The following is an 18,271-nucleotide window of genomic DNA, read 5'->3' on the forward strand; positions in this document are numbered from 1 at the left end:
AGAAGATTTGAAATTACAAGTGCTCCAAACCGCTCCTACTCATGAGGAGACTGTAATACAGCAGTCTCCAGTGGAATTAAAGCTCTGGGTGATGAGGGAATAGCCGTTTTGTTCAAACTACAGTCAGAGCCTTTGAAATCGTCATAGACCACACTTATGACTCACCTACGGAGCCTGAATTTGATACTGAACAACCTGAACCGGTGGTATGACAGGAGAAATCACATGAAGCTGATTAAACACAGGCACACTTGAGCAGCTGGAAAATGACATATGACCTCCCAGCCCGCACATGTGACAAGTAGAGAGCAGAGGAGGTGTACAAGACTCCTCACCAAGCAAAGAAGTAAACCTTCTAATTGGTGACCGCTGGCTGCAACCTATCAAACAATCTACTTTGCCTGTTTTCTTTGCTGGAAATGTCAGACATCCAGCTCATGTATAACATTTGTGTGTGATTTTGGTTTTTGGGCCTTTAACCTTTGGAGTGGCTGAAAATCTTGACCTGATTTTGAACACTAAGCTGATTGTGGATAATTCTTCGGCATGCTCCAGTTTTCAAAGCAAACCTTGCAGGCAAGCTTTGGCTTTGTTTACGTTCCTTGTTTCACTGTAACTTCTTCATCCTAGTAAACTGATCATCATCCAAGAAAGTATGCACGCATGTGTGTGGCTGAAGCATGGCAGTAAGGATGGGTCCATGATGACTCATTGCAGCCAGGTGGGTGTGACTGGGTCGACGCGGCCATCTGCCAGGGGGCATGGCTGGGCGGGTGTGCCCGGGTCTATGTGGAGGATTAGATGCAGTCAGCTCGGGGCAACTGACTTGGAACGGCTGGGTGGAACGGCCAGTGGACGCAACTACATGGGTGTGCCCGGATGGGTGCTGCCAGGTGGGTGTGGCCAGGTTGGAGGAGAACAAGTTGCCCTGGGCAATTGGATGTGGAGCCAACTCGACACCCCACCAGGAGAAAAATCATCTGGAGACATGCTGGCAAACGCCTTTCAAATTTTGCAGAAAAACCTCTCCTCGTTAAGGAGGAAGAAAAATGAAGCTGCAAGTGGGAAGGAGAGATAAATCCACCTCTTGCCTTTCAAATGTTGCTGCTTCCCTGTTTCCAGTTTGCCAGCATGTCTCCAGGTGGTTTTTCTTCTGGTGGGGCGTCGAGTTGGCTCCACGTTCAGTTGCCCAGGGTGACTTATTCTGCACCCACCTGGCCACACCCACCTGGCCACACCCACCTGGCCACACCCACCCAGCTTTCCTGAGTCAACCACCCCAAGTCAGTCACCCCGAGCTGGCTGCACCTAATCCTCTGCGTCAACCTAGCCATGCCCACTTGGCCACGCCCACCTGATGGAACTCAGACAGCGGCATCCATCCAGTCACGCCCACCTGGCTGCAGTGAGTCGTCCCATTCCAAGTAAGGATATTAAGTTCACAAATTTCCTTGTCTAATCACTTTCAGAAATTACTTGCTAACTGTTTTCAACTATTATATGAACCTTTAGCTTGACAAGTTTTACAGCACCAAATATTTCCTTCAATCCTTAGCCAAATAAGTTTTAACTAAAAGTTTAAAAATTTAAACACTTTTTTAATAAATAGCAAAAGGGTGATTAAAAGTTAGATTTTAGAAAGTTACAAATAGACTAAGGGTCCAGATACATATGAAATTAGATTTTGGAATTAATTATAAAAATCCTTCCTGTGGGAAAATGCTTTTGTTTTGCTTCTTTTTCTTCAAGATAATAAAACTTTAAAAAATAGGTATTAAAACGGACTAAATAAAATAAATAAAATGCAAATTCACAATTACAAAATTAAGCAAAATATTTTAATGTTGGACAATATCCAAAGATATTTCTGAACAACAGATCCAGAAGTTCATTTTAAGAGTATCTGCCATTATAGATAGATTATTTAAAAATGTTATGGAAAAGGAACAAGTTCTACTTGACAATATCAAGACTAATTTGACAGGATTTAAAAATGACAGGGTACAATAACAACATGGTAAAAGATGTTACCCTAGTCATACAAAGGAAACACTTTTTAGAACCTAAACATTATATAGGAATCTCCATATCAAGGGTTGAAAATCTATACTAAAGATCTGCATTTTTTCCCTAAAGGGAAAAAGCCAAAGTGACTTATTGTATCACAGTTTTAATAGAATCATTAAGTTTAGTCTATGTAATGTAAAAGCATATATTGATACAAACAGACTGATCAAAAAACAAAACTACGCATATAATTCTGAGTTTCTTCTAAAAGCAAAGAAGAGACTATAATGAAACAGACCACACTCCATGTGAAAGCTCAAATAATGGGAAACCCTATCTATTTAAAGTATTTTCATTCCTTTCGTTTTTTCAGAGTTCGCATAATGCAAATTATTACTACATAATTATTACTAAAGCCCTCAAAAAGCATTGTCTACTAGGATTATTTTTAACATCTTTTTCTTTTTTTATGTTTTATTGATTTTACTGTAATATCTTTGATTTTGTGAAATATCCAGAGTCACTGAATGTTGGCCAACATACAAGTTTAAAATATATGATTTGTTGCACAGCCAGGCAGATTTTTAGACTGGATTTAGTATTTTTATTTATCTATGCAATCCTTCCATTATTATTATTACAGGAACTATGTTCAATTCAATAAAATAAGATGGATGCTTTTTTTAAAAAAATAAAATAAAATGGATGAAATGTTTCTTTTAAAAAAAAACCTTGGAACTGCCAAGATAGCAACAAATTTGGAAGAGATTAGGAAAATATTTTTTAGCTAAAATTAAGCAAGATAATATCTGAAAAAATAAACATTTTGTGGAAAACTGTAATGCAAGTTTTTACAAAATGATATGATTTCCTGGAACAGATCATATTGAATCAAATCAAACTATTTCTATCATTTTATTTGAAATGGAATGACAACTTGCTAAGAAAAGTAGCAAAAATTGCTGGAGTGGTTTTCTGTTTATTGTATGAATAGATGGAGGAAAAATGCTAAAGTTATTCTCAATAGCCTCATTCAAACAGTAAAAAATAAATTGGAATGTTAGTCTTTGAACTTACATTGGGAGGATTGCTTATTGGTGAAACATTTTTACTAGTAACTTTCTTAGTACTTTTCTGAGCAGAAAAGTGGAATGTAAACTGTATAAATAATGGACTACACATATAAAAGGCAATAAAAAGCCAACATGATAAAAAGAAAATTCTAAAAAAAATAAGAAACTAAAAATATCCCCCAAATAAGTTCCTCAAAGTCATATACTAAAAATATTTTAGCCTTATCAAGATAAGAAAATCGTCCTAATGAACAAAATGCTACAGATGCTATTCTTTGTTCCTGTTCTATCCCAGCAGTTCCTACATTTTTATATAGCAGAACATAATAAGAATCAAGAGAATTAAATTATGTAACTTAATAGGAAATGATCCCAATTTTTAACTTCTAAGTTTTGACTCACCAAAAGGGGAGTACTACAAATTTAAAAGTCATTCTATTTATATCCATTTACTTATGAATATGTTTTATTAAGCTCAGCAAGGGTTACTTCTGAAAAAGTATACATTGTACTTACATTTGTGACTCTTTTAATTAGAGTGCTAGCACTTATACATGCAGGACACCAATACCAAAAGTAGATATTTAAAAGAATTGTAAGGAAAATATTATTTCAATATCCCATTACCTTGTCAATATGAGGATGCCAATATTCATCATGGGTTGTCTTTGCTTCTGAGTTATTTATTCTAGAGAAGAAAGTTGGTTTCGTCAAATACATGGAAGATGAGCTGATGCCAAAAGCAAGAGCTATTTTTTGTTGAATTCTGAGCCTCACATCACTACAAATAAGAAAAGAGCATCAGAACTGAGAAAAACTCTGCACAAAACAATGGATTTATTTTAAATAATTCTTTTATTTCACAATATCTAACATACACAGATTAAAAGAAATCCATGCACATTGTCTCAGGTATTCTATAACATATGAGTAGCACAATTAATTATAATACATCGTGGATAGCAGCCTTAGAGAGAATAGCTTGCATTAATTTGTTCACAGTTCAGTTCAGTTCCGAACCTTCCAATGATACAAATACTGTATATGACTTGTACTTTATACTCTACTACTATAACTTCCAATCTGAAAAAAAGTGTAATTTGTTATTTTTTTCTAACTGTGCCCGGTTTCACACATCATGTGTCATAAATCAGATTTATAAATCACAATGGGTGAATTCAATCTTGCCATGGAAAAGCTTTTCACCCAACAAACACTTTTGTTAATGGAAGTGGAGGTCAAGAGAAATTCTGTCACGTTTGGGTGGAAGGCCTGAAGCAGGCAGAGTGGGAACCAGTGACAGAAGTATTATCTAAAAACTAGGCTGTTATTTCTCACTTTCAAGACTCAGAAGAAAATCAGCCAATATTCAAACAGGTGGAAAGAAAAGACTTAGAATTTAAGCCAATGCTGTAAAGCTCTAAGTAGTCTTTGAGTTATGACTCTTGGTTCAGCAACCATTCAAAGTTACAGGTGCACTGAATGAATGGTATTTACGCCCAGTCAACCATATTTACAGCCATTACAGCATCTCTGTAATGTAATGCTGTAATCATGTAATCAAAATTCAGGTGCTTGGCAGCCCACCTGCACTTAAAAACCACAAATGCACTTCAATCCCCCCAACACATCTTTGCCCCTTTGGCCCCCTGTATTCTGCAGCCCATGCTGGCCTGCATGCTAGTGGCCTCCCACTGACCTTCACTGCCTTCTTAAACCCCCCCCCCCGTTCCGTTGACCATTTGAGCATAACACATTTGAATGTTTCTCCATATCCATGTGACAGAAGCCAGTGTCCATATTCTCAATTTTTATCGATGCTGGCAGATTTAGAAGAAAAGAAATTGTCTATCTAACAAGCACAATAAAAAGTGCTTCCCAGCCTTTTTCTTCATAACTCAAAACTGCCTAGCAGAAAATCTTATTGAAAGTTGAGTCGTAACTTTGAACAACTGGTAATAATTCAAGGACTACCGGTGTTATAAAAATGTTTTTATATCGTTTTAACAATAATTTCATTGTCATTTTTATTGATTTTCATCTTAACAGGAATACTTTAAGAGATTTTTGAATATATTTCAATAAACATGGCAAACTTTAAGTCAATTTAAACGTCCCTGTTATGATGGATAATGGGTTGGTGTGGCATTACTCAAAGAAAAACCACTTTTACCCAATTTTGGGTAATTTACCCAGGTTTGGGAAGCACTGATCTAACAGCACAAACTTGCACATAACACAAATGCTGTTTTCTGTCATTATCCACACTACTTCTTTTCCAATCTCAGATCTACCTTTTTTTTTAAAAAAAAAAAAAGTTTATTCAGAAAAGTTTATTCAGGAAACTTATTTTACCAAAGCAAATCAGTTTGAAAGGCTTTTCTATTTTTTCAGTAAGCTTTGCCCATCATTTAAAAATCTTCCTCAATAACTAGTTTCTATTCACATAGTCTATTTGACAAAAATCAATTCAGCCACTCAAGTAGACAATAAGGCTTTTCTTTAGCTATTCCCTCAACCTGCCATTCTGAAGGCTATCCACATACTGAATTGTACTGAAAAATCCTTTAAGAATTTCTTCTGTACTCTCTAACACAATAGCTGTGATTATATCTAAGAAGCATCAGATGCTCTTTAACACAGAGCCGTGATCAGAGATGACAATTCAAAATGAAAGGTTATTTTTATATCAATCCACCATTTAGACTTGTGTTTATCTTCCTTTTCAGAATGAATCTTCTACCTAGAACTAGCTATATTACAGGCAGTATCCAGTAAAAGAAGCAAATACACAGTATAAACTGAATTGCGAGCATAACATCTACACAGTTAGAATTCATTCATGAATCGGATTAATATAATTAAGACTACTTTATATTTTCCTGGTTCAAAATACCACATGAAAATACAATTAGTCCTTCCCAAAACAATCAGATAAGAAAGAGTCCCCTGACAAATAATGACAGGTCCAGAATGCTCTCACTAAGCACACACACCCTCCAAGTTTCTATTCAAGCATCATCCCACAGTCCTTCTCAAGTCATCTCCAATGGCAATGAACAACTGATACCAGCCAAGGCCAATGTGGTGTGGTGGTTAAAATGTTGGATTAGGAGTAGGGAGATGCAGGTTCTAGTCCATCATCAGCCACAGAAGCCCACAGGTTAATTTTGGGACAGTCACTCTCTCTCAGCCTAACTTACCTCTCAGAAGATGATGGCATCTTCATATAAATTATTACTAATCTTAAGTATTGCTAATCTTTAAAAAGAAAGCTGCACAAGAGACTCTCTCCTTTTGCCATTAAAGTAGTGGACTGTACCAAAATCAAATGCTGGGATTAAATAGTCTAGAATACCTTAAACTACATCTACCAAAATTCTTTCTGTTCTCTATCTCTCCATTCATTAGTAGTAAAACAACATTGATATCATGAAGATTCTTCACTTCAAGCTATTAAAATGTTTCCTGAGCTAATATTTCTACGATGCAAACTGAATCATCTTTCTCTGCTACATAACAAGTTAAGACCCCTGATCAATTCAAAATTTATGCTGCAATATAATTTTCTCAAATACAGTAATAAACAATGGGCACTATAATGAGGTTATACTAACTGGCTGGAGCAAGCAAAAATAAAATTTTATAATATCTGGATTTTCTTACCGGTATAACTGAAAATCCTCATCTGTGAAGATGTCATGGATTTTATCATTAAAATATCTGGAGGGGAAAAAAATAAGTGACTCATGAAACCAATTCACAGATAATGCAGATTAAATCTTTGTACCAACCAATTACTTTCAATATTCTTTCAATTAAATTGTTCACTCAGATCATAATTTTAATAAGCAATTATTTTTAAAGTTTCAGCACAATACTTATTAAGTCTAACACACAAGATCAATTTCAGTAAATAGAAATTACTATGGAAAATTGACAGCTTGTTTAAAAAATTATTCTAAAATGAACAAGAGCCTATTTCTACATCCAATATCCCCAAAATGGTTATCACCTGTTATTTGCTAAATGAAGAAAAACTGCTAAAAATAGAGTAACTTGGGCTTTACACATCTTGAACAGACTGAAAGCTGAAAGAACAAAGATCAATCATTCTAAAGGTATATATTAAAATGCAATTCTAAATTTACCTGTACATATTAACAAAATGCTTCCCCAAAGAAAGGGCTCCAGAGTGCAAATCTAGAATTGAAGCCTGAAATAGGAATAAATAAATAAAATAGGTATGTAAATACAGACAATGAAAAATATTTAAGGCATGTTGCTTTCTTTAAAAAAAAGATAGATTACTCTGTTTGGAAGTCACATTCCTATTCTACAATGTTCTCAGAACTTAATTTAAAATTGTGTTGATTGTAAATATTTCCCAAGAATTAAGGAAAGTCAAGCATACTTTGAGTTATTTTCTAAGAATTCATTATATATATATGTCAAAATCATAATTCATATACAATGGTTACCAATTACGAATACAATGAGCCTTACCACTATTTCTGGAGGGGGGAAAATTATGAACTTTCAAGTGGAGTGGATTTGACTTAAATTGTGATTTAAACTATGATAGAAATTACTATTAAGAAACAAGTTAATGATTTAAATCACAATTTCTTCAATAACTAAAAATATTTAATAACAATTAACTCCTCCAATACTTAGCCAATTCAAATGGTTGCAAATTATTGTGCATTTATCCCTCTGCTTCTTCTATCTGGATAAAATGAACAAGCAAACTAAATTGTACAGCAGGAATGGGCAACTTTTCCACATACCCTGACTTTTTGCTGAACTGTAATTTTAAATGTGGTAGATGGGAAGAGATAATATGAATTATAATTAAGTGGTCTGAATTTTTCTCTGGCTTCAATTTTTTTTCAGAATAAGCCTCCAGACAGAAAAAAAAACAATCTGAAGTGGTCTCATGTTACAATAAAGAGCAATACATTAGCACCTTGCAGAAGGGATCCAGAAATAATCCCACATAAGTATACATCACCAAGAAAAATTGCTTGACACTATATTTTTATTTAAGCTGCATTTATATATGAAATAAAATTCAAACAAAGGTTATTTGTTTAGTGAGGTAAAGCCATGGTATATTTTTATTCAGGAGTCAGTTTCTTATATTCTCCATGGAACATCTAATTTAATATTTTTTTTTGAAAAAATAATATTAGGAGCAACAGCAGTACTATTCTCTTTCATGACCTTGGTCAGATTATATAGGAACCTGTTCAGATAGTAATCAAAGTTAGCTTTACAATATACTGACAAAGCAAATTAAAACAAAGCTTTCAGTTTCTACAGAAACTGTACAAAGGGCATTAATAAAAACAAAAGGTCAAGAAAGACAATCTTTCATGAGAATCTGCTCATCAGCATAAATAGGAACACGGTGGCTCACGAGGCTAGAACGCTGGGCTGATGATTGGCAGGCTTGCGTTTGAGACCCGTTGCTGCCACAGGATGGGGTATGTTCTAGTCAACATGCTTCAGCGTCTGCCAACTCAGTGGTTCAAAAATGGGTAACCGTGAGTAGGAAACTTCATGAGGACTCAAAAGGATCCTCCAATTTGGCATCCCCCAGGCAATGGTGATGTCACTGGCAAATCCTTTCACTATGGAAGCACTTTGGTGCTTCCGACACGGAAATATTAGTATACCAGCATAAATAAAAAATAGTGAAAGGATCTACGTGAAAAATATATATTCTTATGTCATAGCAGGTGAACATTATAATCCTTAACCTGAGGGTTCCTTGGTGATGTCTGATCTTGAGCAGTGATGATGTTACATAGTTTGGGTAATGAAATATCTGCAAGAAAACAACCAAGCTCAGAGAGCACCAAGGACCTCTCAATTCAATCCTGAGCTACAAATATTCTCCTTATTGATCCTTAATCTGTAGGAATAGCAAAGCAATTAGCAGTTTGTAAGTGATGCAGATCACACATGCACATAAAGTTATCTTAAACGCATACAATTTTAGAGCAGCAAACAACCATCCTTCACCAATTCCACTCAGTATGGTTTAGACTATGTTACTGGGAATAAAATCTTATTTGTGATAACATCTGACTTTAGAAATCTTCACTTGGGAAGTAGGATAGCCTTTAACTAAAATATGACTGCCTAATACTTTAAATCATTTATGAGAAAGTTGTCCATATCTCTTGCATCAAATAGAAGGAAAGCCATACAAAAGCAGAGGGATTTCTTGTTGAATGATCTGAAACAACTGAAAAGAAGTCATACATTCAACCTAGGATTTAGAGAAAAAAGATAAAAGAAATACTGAATCAGCCTGATTTATTGGAAGTATGTGAAATTTATAAAAATCATCCTAAACAAAGATATAAAACACACACGTTGTTAGCTTATCAATTTTAGAAGAAGGGCATAAACAAAAGATAACTTCTATTTGGGACAGAATGAATACATCTCTACAACAAATTACATTATTCATCAATTCATCAATTACTTTTGGAATTGTATAGCAAACAGCTACCTGACCCAGCAAAAATTGAATATTTGAATGGCATATCATTTTAAATATTACTAATCAACAAAAAGCTCTTAAGCCATAACAGAAGTCAAAACTAAATAATCAATTAAAAAGTTAAAAATGAAAAAAACTCCAGGACCTGATGATAATTCAACAATATATTGCAAGGTTTTGTCCAGCAAACAGTCAGTTAAGAGACAGCATAGTTCACAGTTGCAAAATAGGTGGGCAAAGATTCAGACCCACCTAGCTTTGGGGGCTGTAAAGGAGACAGTGGGAGAATCCTATTTTCAGAATTCTAAGATTGATGTCAGCCATTCCAGCTAAACCAGACACAGACAGGAAATATGACAAGATAGGCTAATCCTACATTATTGTAAAGCTACATTACCAAAATCTTGAGTGTTACAGAAAGTTGTACTTAAGCTATTCAATTAAAAGACTTCCTACATTCAATCAGGAAAATATAGGACATTATGGTTTACTATTAGGATATCAGTTTAATCAAAACAAGACACATAGAATTATATGGAATCTATCAGAAAAAAGGTATAGTATTTCTGTTAAATCAATTAAGTACCTGGGAATTTTACTTAGCAAAATATAAAAAGATTTATTTAAGAATAATTATTCACATATTTGGAAACAAAACATAATGGCAGATATTTTAAATGTTAAATGCTAAACTTGTCCTGATCAGAAAGCATATTTGCAGTAGAAATGGATATTTTACCAAGAATTAACTTTCAATTTCAAATAATTCCAATAAAAAATGAAGAAAAGATACTAAATGTGTATCAGTAATGAATAATTAATTCTATTTGATCAAATAAAAACTGGCAATAAAATTTAAGATTTTGCAAGATGTGAAAGAGATAATTAGCAGTATCAAACATTAAATTATATTATTACACCAGTTGTTTAATCCGAATCCCTTGCTTCAATATTAAGTATTTATTTTCCTGAAGGTGAATATATAAAAAAATTGACTAGTGGAAATTCATACTGATAAAATAAAAATGAAGTCTTTTAAGATTCTCTCCTTAGAATGGTTAGAATTGTTTAATTGATTTCAATATCTCCAAATAGGTAATATAGTTCAAACAAGGAAAAATAGTCAAGAGACTTGACTGAATTTTAAAAACTTGTTAACTCAAAACTCAAAATATTTGTTGGGGCTTATTTCTAAGTTGTTACTGAAATATGAACCAGACACTGAACAAGGACTGTATTGCTGGAATCCAAAATCAGTAACATTAGCAGATATAATCAAAGTTAGGTTTTTACTGTGCAATAAAATAGCTAGAAGCCATCATAATAGTAGATGAGGTAAATAAAAAAAGACTTAGTAAACTAAATTGTGGATTATGCATCAATGCCAAAATTAACTATATATTTAAAAATAATTCTGAATTTAACTTGAAAACTCTTTATGAACAGTTATTCTGTACATGGACTTGTACTATATGCAAAGTTTGGGTCTCTTTTCAGATACTGTTTAAAATGCTAAATCTTGTCTGTTTTATCTAACAAAGACAACTTATCTAAATTTGGTAAAAACAAGTTATACAATTTATTCTGATTAACAGTTCTTATTTTTACTAATTATTGATATGTAATTTGATTTCAGGAATTAAAATTACTGTAATATTAAACCAATATTATTTTGAAATGCTTTATTCAATATTAAAATTAATTAATCAATATTATATTGTGTGGAATTTTATTCTTTTCCTTCTTTTATCATGATTGTGCTATTAATATTTTACAATTTAAGCATACAAATAACATTTGTTTATGGAAGAAAGCTCCTAAGCCAATCAATCAAGTTTAATCATGCAATCATTAGTGCAATTAAAATTCTGTGCTTAAAGACATTCAGCATAATAGAAAATGAGCACATTGATGCAATTAACTAATATATCCTAGTGGAAACTTATTTGACAGACCTTGGGCAAGGAAAGAACCGGCAATGTACAGTTCTAAGAGAACAGAAAGGCAGGCTGAAAGTGGGTCCTTCTCGCTCTTCCAGATCAAGAGACCTTGCGGCTTTCAAACAATAGCAAGGATATATTGATTCCTTACTGAGTAGGGTGTACATTTCCTAATAAAAAAGACACTAAGATCGAATGGCAAAATCTGAGATTTATTGTTACTGGATCACAGACAGTTGAGATTCCTATCAGTAACTAAACTGAACATTTCGATAAATGAAGATGAGAATCGACTCCCGTTTCTGTCTGACTGGTACTTCTCCCCGAAAGACAGTGTAAAGCATAATCAGAAGAATCTTGCCTGAATACCAGAAGAATGTAAGAAAGTAACAGGACACTGCTCACCCCTCCATCCGATCCTCCCAGGGACAGTCCCCTCTCTGCTATTCTGTGGATGAAACAACAATCTCAAAACACAGGTTTTGCCCCAGTTGTTTACAGATGCTTTTGAAATACAACTTTCCACCGTTGATAGAGAAGAAACAGAAAAGGCAACCCCCCCCCCCCGTGGATTCATAGCAGGTAAATCAGCATAACAGGTGGCTCTCATCATTTGTGGAGCTTTATTCTCAAGGGCTCAAACCATGGATTAAAAAAAACCTGTAGATGTGACCTTAAAAATAAATAATTTATGCATAGACAAAAGCTAACCAGAATGTTGTGCTCATGTAAAGGGGCGGGGGGAGCTCCAAGCTACAGTTACATTAACTTTTCTGCATGATCTGGACTCCGTTTAACAATTATAGAAATAAAATACTGTAGATGATGAGGGCCACCTGTGCCACACATATTACTCAGAAAGAGGCAGAGCATTTGCTAATAAAAATGACCAAAATCCAAAACTCAATGCTTACAGTCATTTCCAGATAGGGTGACTGGGAAAAAGCCTCAGCTACTATTGTGTTTCTTGCTCCAAAAGTTAGCAACAAGTTTTGAATTACAAGTGAGCAAAGGATAGGAAAATCTAATTCATTATTAATGAAATATTGTTCTATAGGAAAATGGGAATCTATAGGCTGAATAGAGGAGTTTAAAGATGCAGTGGAGAGAATGAAAAGGGAGCAGCTGAAGTACCTTCTGTGATGAAAAGAGCTGCCCATCTTTATTGAAAAAAGTGAAAAAGCCCTTAATTAAAGCTTTCTGTTCTTTCTATATTTACCATTGAGGGCCACCTGTGCCATACACATTACTCAGAAAGAGGCAAAGCATTTGCTAGTGAAAATGACAAAACGGCATAACTAACATTATGGCTGGTCAAGGTGTACCGTATATACTCGAGTATAAGTCGACCCGAGTATAAGCCGAGGGACCGATTTTCCCACAGAGAACTGGGGAAAATTGGTGACCCGCGCATAAGCCGAGGGGGCATTTTGGCTGTTCCTCCCTGGCCGCCTCGGCCCCCCCGGCCCTGTCAGTGAGCGCCCGGCAGGGCGCAGCGTCGCCAGGCCTCCCCCCTTCGCGCGAGGCTTCTGGCATTCCCCCTCGCGCTTGGCTACGGCTCGCCGCTTGCTCCCCCTCCCCTGGCGCTGCGCTNCCGCCACCGCTGACTCGAGTATAAGCCGAGGGGGGCATTTTTCAGCCCCAAAAATGGGCTGAAAAACTCGGCTTATACTCGAGTATATACGGTACTTTTCCAGCTAAAGTTTAGCAGCTGAAAACAAATATTCCCTCCTTACATTATTAACACATGAATCCCTATTAGCTTTAATGAACTATTACCAGTTCTGTCAGAAACAGGAAAAAGGGGTTTAATAATTATTAATCATGAATATAAATCTATAATCTTTGTGTGGTTAGCATCTTGCAAGTAACTTAGCTTTTCCCCCATAATATTAAATTTCAAATATAGGTAGAACAACAATTTAGGCCAGGCATGTCAAATTGCCGGCCCGCAGGCCGGATGCATCATACTAAAACCGCACCCACCCCATTGCCAGCAATGGGGAAAAAGTCGCAATATGTCGCACGACGTCACATGATGTCGCGAGTTTGACATGCCCGATTTAGGCTATCCAGGAAATAGGGCTGGCAAGAGAGAAAATAGTGAATGCGACTCCTATTCTCAGCAGCATACTATACTGTTTAACAAGACCAAAATATACATTCATGCTGAGCCAATCAACATCTCATAGGAATAACACATGCTGAAACAGAGGCATATAGCACAGAGTATAAAACTGTATATACGTAAGATAAATATCGTGTTTATATGCACAAACAAACATACTCATTAACAGAGGTACAGTATGTGTCCTTGGGAGATGTATCTAAGATAGAGCAAACTATTCTAGATAGGTTTTCTGGATTTCAGGATCCAAATTCCAAAATATGAAAATACAATGGAGACAATTTGGAAACCTGGTTTTAAATTATGGCCAGTATCATGCTCATTTGGTATCACTGTCAATAAACAAGATAATAGCTAGAGAGGAGGTATAATCTCATGTTTTAAAAGGAAGCATTTGATCCTTTGGCCTTCCCAACCTTAATTCCATGCCTGTTAAATGAAATGATAATGGTAATTTATGTCAAAAGCATGTTTGAATGTAAACAGAATGCAGACCAAAAAGTATGTTTCATGTTAAAAGCTTTAAATCAGTGGAAGGGATGTAAGTCTCTTTAAATGTTGTAGAACAAGAATCCCCAGATATTTCACCAATAGTCCTCTTGACTAGAACTGGGAAAATTAGTGGAATGTGGAGTCTTTAGTGCTCTCTTGACTGTTTTCTTATAGACATTTCATTACTGAATTAGCTAGAAAAATCAGTATGAGTAAGCATGGTGTTTGCTCCCAGTTTATATACAATAGCTTGCCCTGCCAGCATTAGTGGGGATGTGGTTTTCTCCTTGATAGTTCCTTGATCAGGGATTGTTTTCTGCTTGATTGTTTGCCTGGTGCTCTCATCCCTGCTTATCTGATTATTGGCTGCTGGAGAACATATGTTCTATGTCTTTTTCTAATCTTCTTAGCTTTTTTATTGTCTCCTTTGAATGGTGTGAAAATAATGTTTCATAATGTGTACTGGAAGTCCTTGTTTAACAATGCTATTGTGACTGGTAACTCTGTTGTTAAGTAACATGGTCACAAACTGAAAAATTATGTGACTGCACCACTTTGTGTCATCTTAATGATGACCTCCTGGGTGCCACTGTAAAAAAAAAAAACTTCACAGGTTGTTAAACAAGGATCTCAAATGATTGAAACTTCCAACTTCCTCCAAGTGTCCCCACTGACTTTGTTTGTGGGAAGCCAGCAGGGAAAGTTGTAAATTGTGATAATCACATGGCTGGGGGATGTTGCATCATCCATAAGTATAAGGTCCAGTCATAACTACCATTTGTTCAGAGTCATCATAAATTCAATCACTCAACAAGGGGACAACTGTATGCTGTTTATAAAGCAAACAGAAAAGCCATCACCACACTATTCTGAAGTTTTTAACAAGGACATTCTGTGTCTGGAAAAAAAAATATTTACCTATGGATTTGCTCAGCTTCTTCTCTGTTAATTATGGCATCTGTTATCCCTCTTCCACACTTCCGAGGGGTACAGCCTAGATAATGCATAGGAAAAAAGAAGACAGTATTTAAATATTTTTCCCTGCTGTATTTGTCTTTAAAGGTATTACATACAGCTGTATTGGTTGAACTGATTGATCCATCAGTACTATGAATCTGAGAACAACCCATACAATGCTATCATTATACTTCATACTTTTATTTAATTCTCACAATAATTATTGTATCTTACAACTATCCATTTCAATTTCCTCTGCCATTTTTCTAGGTCTTATGCATTAGCTAAAGAATCTGACATTGTAATTCTCAAAATTATACAAATTATTGTTAAAATATCCATATTTCCCTCCCAGAAATGATCCTCTTATAATTAATTATAAACAGTGCAACAAATCTAAGTAATGTTTTTTGCCTAATCCATCAAAAGAATTTTGGTTTATTTGGAAAAATCCACTGATGGCTGTAAATGCCAATTTTAATGCCTCAAGTTTTGACAGAGTAGCAGATTAATAATCTCTGGTAAAATTATAATTATAAAATTATGAGTTGCTCAGATATCTAGCAAAAAGGAATTCTATATAGAATTTGAAAATGATGTTGCAAATTGAAATAAATTCAGTGTTGAGCTGACTTTTTCAATCCTGAAAAAAATATAAAATAGAAGGTGTTACTATAGAATCTCAGAATTCTAGTTATTCTTAAATATCCAGCCCATATTTATGTTATTTGAATGTAAAAGACAGTTATCTCTAACTTTGCAAATCTTTATTCAAAAGGTGCTTTTTCACGAGGCAACAGGACTTGCTTGTTTTTCTCTGAAGACATTTCGCTTCTCATCCATGAAGCTTCTCAGATGAGAAGCGAAACGTCTTCAAAGAAAAACAAGAAAGTCTAGTTGCCTCATGAAAAAGCACCTTTGGGATAACTATGACCTGTATGACTGAGAATCTCCACAGACATTTTGCAAATCTTTATATTTCTGTTAGGAGTAGTTGAAGTTAATATTCTATTCTGTTGGTTTTGCTTCTTGGACATTTACAAAACTATCACATTTCAAGGAGCATCTGGGGAACAATTATTGATTCAACTTCTTCAAGTGAAATAAACAAATACTGAGTTACAAGCTTGATCTTTTGGAGTAAATTAGACTCTTGAGACCAACTTTTTCTGTACCCTTAAAGAATAAAAATGACAGGAGAAAACAAATGAGCTGTCTTCAGTGGAAACTTCAATCATGGTATTTTAAGAAAAAAAAAATATTGAAACATATACCAGAGAACCCTGCAGCATTTTGTGTTAGATTCTAAAAAGATGTTGGGGTGCAAAGGTAGTACCAGTCTGCAAGCTAAGCAGCTTATACAAAATTAAAAACCAAACAGAAAAAGAGCAACAAGATAAAATAATAGGAAACACATTACAGCGAAGGTGAAATCATAACCATAAGTTGAACTTATCCACTCCCGTGGTCTAATGCCTGGGGACGAAACAGGTTTTCAAAATTTTATAAAAGGACAGCAGGGTTAGGGCCATCTGAATCAGGTGGAGAGTAGGTAGCTGTTTCCATACAGCAGGCATTGTGAGAGAAAAAGCACAATTCCTATTAAATGGTATTGATTCATGGAGCAGACACAAAGCAAGCCCATCCTATTACATCTTGTCAGACAGATAGAAACAATTGAAGACAGGCAATCTAATCTATAATTTGAATCTGTACCATAAAGAGCTTTATAAGTAGTAACCAGTAATTTGAAGTATTTAGAAGTCTACTGAGAGCAAGTGCATTTTGCAGACTATGACTACCTATGCTGCCACATTCTGGACCAGTTGTAAGTTCCTGATAGTCTTCAAGAGCAGCCCTAGGCACAGCGCATTGCAATAGTCCAAACAGAAAGTGCCCGAGGCATAAGTGACCATGAACAGAATATTTCAATCCAGGAAGGGGCATAACCAGTACACAAGATGTTTTTTGCAAAAGTCCTTCTCACCATCGCTTCTGCTGCTCTTCAAAATCCAAGAGACACCAAAAATCTAGCCCAGTTCTGTCTGGAGAAATGCAACCCAATCCCCCAAACGGAGGTCCCAGTACCCAGAGACCCCCTAGAATCCATTCCCATTCAATTTAGTTTCTTTTCAGATTTGTTCTTCCTCACTCAGGCTCCCATGACCCCCAGATATTGGGACAAAAAATATCACTTGAATGACCCTGGGTTGAGATACATACATGAGTATCATCAGTATATTGGTGATACTAAACCCAATGACAACAGATGAGCCCACCTAGTGAGTACATAAACATGTTAAATAGGAATAAACAGTGCTATGTGTAGATCCCTGAGGAATCTTGACATAGGTATAGACATAGGTAGTTATAGACATAGGTAGTCTTCTCCAAACTAAAGCAGATAAAAGAAAGCAGCATTACACATAGGTTTAGGAAGGGAAATTGTAATACTGTAATAGTAAATTACCAAAGCAATAGATAAACCCTGAAAAAGACTGGAGATAAATTACAGCTCCCAGGATTCTCATCAAGGATACAGCTAGATGTGATCTAACTGAATTTTGATATATTTAAGAAACTTTGCTGTCAGGTTACGGAATACAGAACACTGTCAAATGCATCCCATGGGTGCCCCCAAGTGGAAACTTGGTAATATGAAAATTGCAACAGAAATGCAAAAAACGAGCAGCCATTCAGGAATAGACTGAATTGATCCAACAGAGTATGTTAAGAATATATTCATTTAAGAATATGTATTTGAATAGGTCAAAATAAAGTATTTTTTAAAAGTTAAAATACTTTAAAATTAAATTCATTTTTAGTACTGAAAATGCAAACCTCTCCTTTCAAAGCATGTTAAAACTGTAATTTCACCCTCAAAAACCAATTGTCAGTAAAAATTGGATCCCAAAAATAAAAAAATGAATCTAAAAACATTATTCCGAGCATGCATCTAACAAGTGCAAAAACACAAATGTGAGACATAAATCCCATGTATTATTTCATTCTATATGAAATCAAATATCTGCCTCTACAGTTAAAAGGACTAATGACTATTTTTGATTCCGATTTTTAGTTCTGATTTTAACTTAGTGATTCTGAAGGTACAAAATCACAATTATGAGTAATGAACTGTTACGAAAACTCTTGTTTT

At 35.1% G+C, this 18,271-nt stretch overlaps 1 protein-coding gene across 1 annotated transcript in view; it reads right to left on the reverse strand.

Annotated features, from left to right (window-relative positions):
* Positions 1-18,271, reverse strand: part of OGFOD3 (2-oxoglutarate and iron dependent oxygenase domain containing 3) — a 39,235-nt gene that overhangs the window by 13,066 nt on the left and 7,898 nt on the right. Inside the window, exons 3-7 of the mRNA XM_015817763.1 lie at positions 15,076-15,151; positions 11,943-11,985; positions 7,232-7,296; positions 6,747-6,803; positions 3,708-3,861 (exon numbers count right to left, since the gene is read on the reverse strand). Coding sequence (XP_015673249.1) covers positions 3,708-3,861; positions 6,747-6,803; positions 7,232-7,296; positions 11,943-11,985; positions 15,076-15,151 — 395 coding nt within the window. The remainder of the gene's footprint in view (positions 1-3,707; positions 3,862-6,746; positions 6,804-7,231; positions 7,297-11,942; positions 11,986-15,075; positions 15,152-18,271) is intronic.

This window comes from Protobothrops mucrosquamatus, unplaced genomic scaffold, assembly GCF_001527695.2.
Source record: "Protobothrops mucrosquamatus isolate PMUCROS unplaced genomic scaffold, P.Mucros_1.0 scaffold636, whole genome shotgun sequence".
NCBI lineage: Eukaryota > Metazoa > Chordata > Lepidosauria > Squamata > Viperidae > Protobothrops > Protobothrops mucrosquamatus.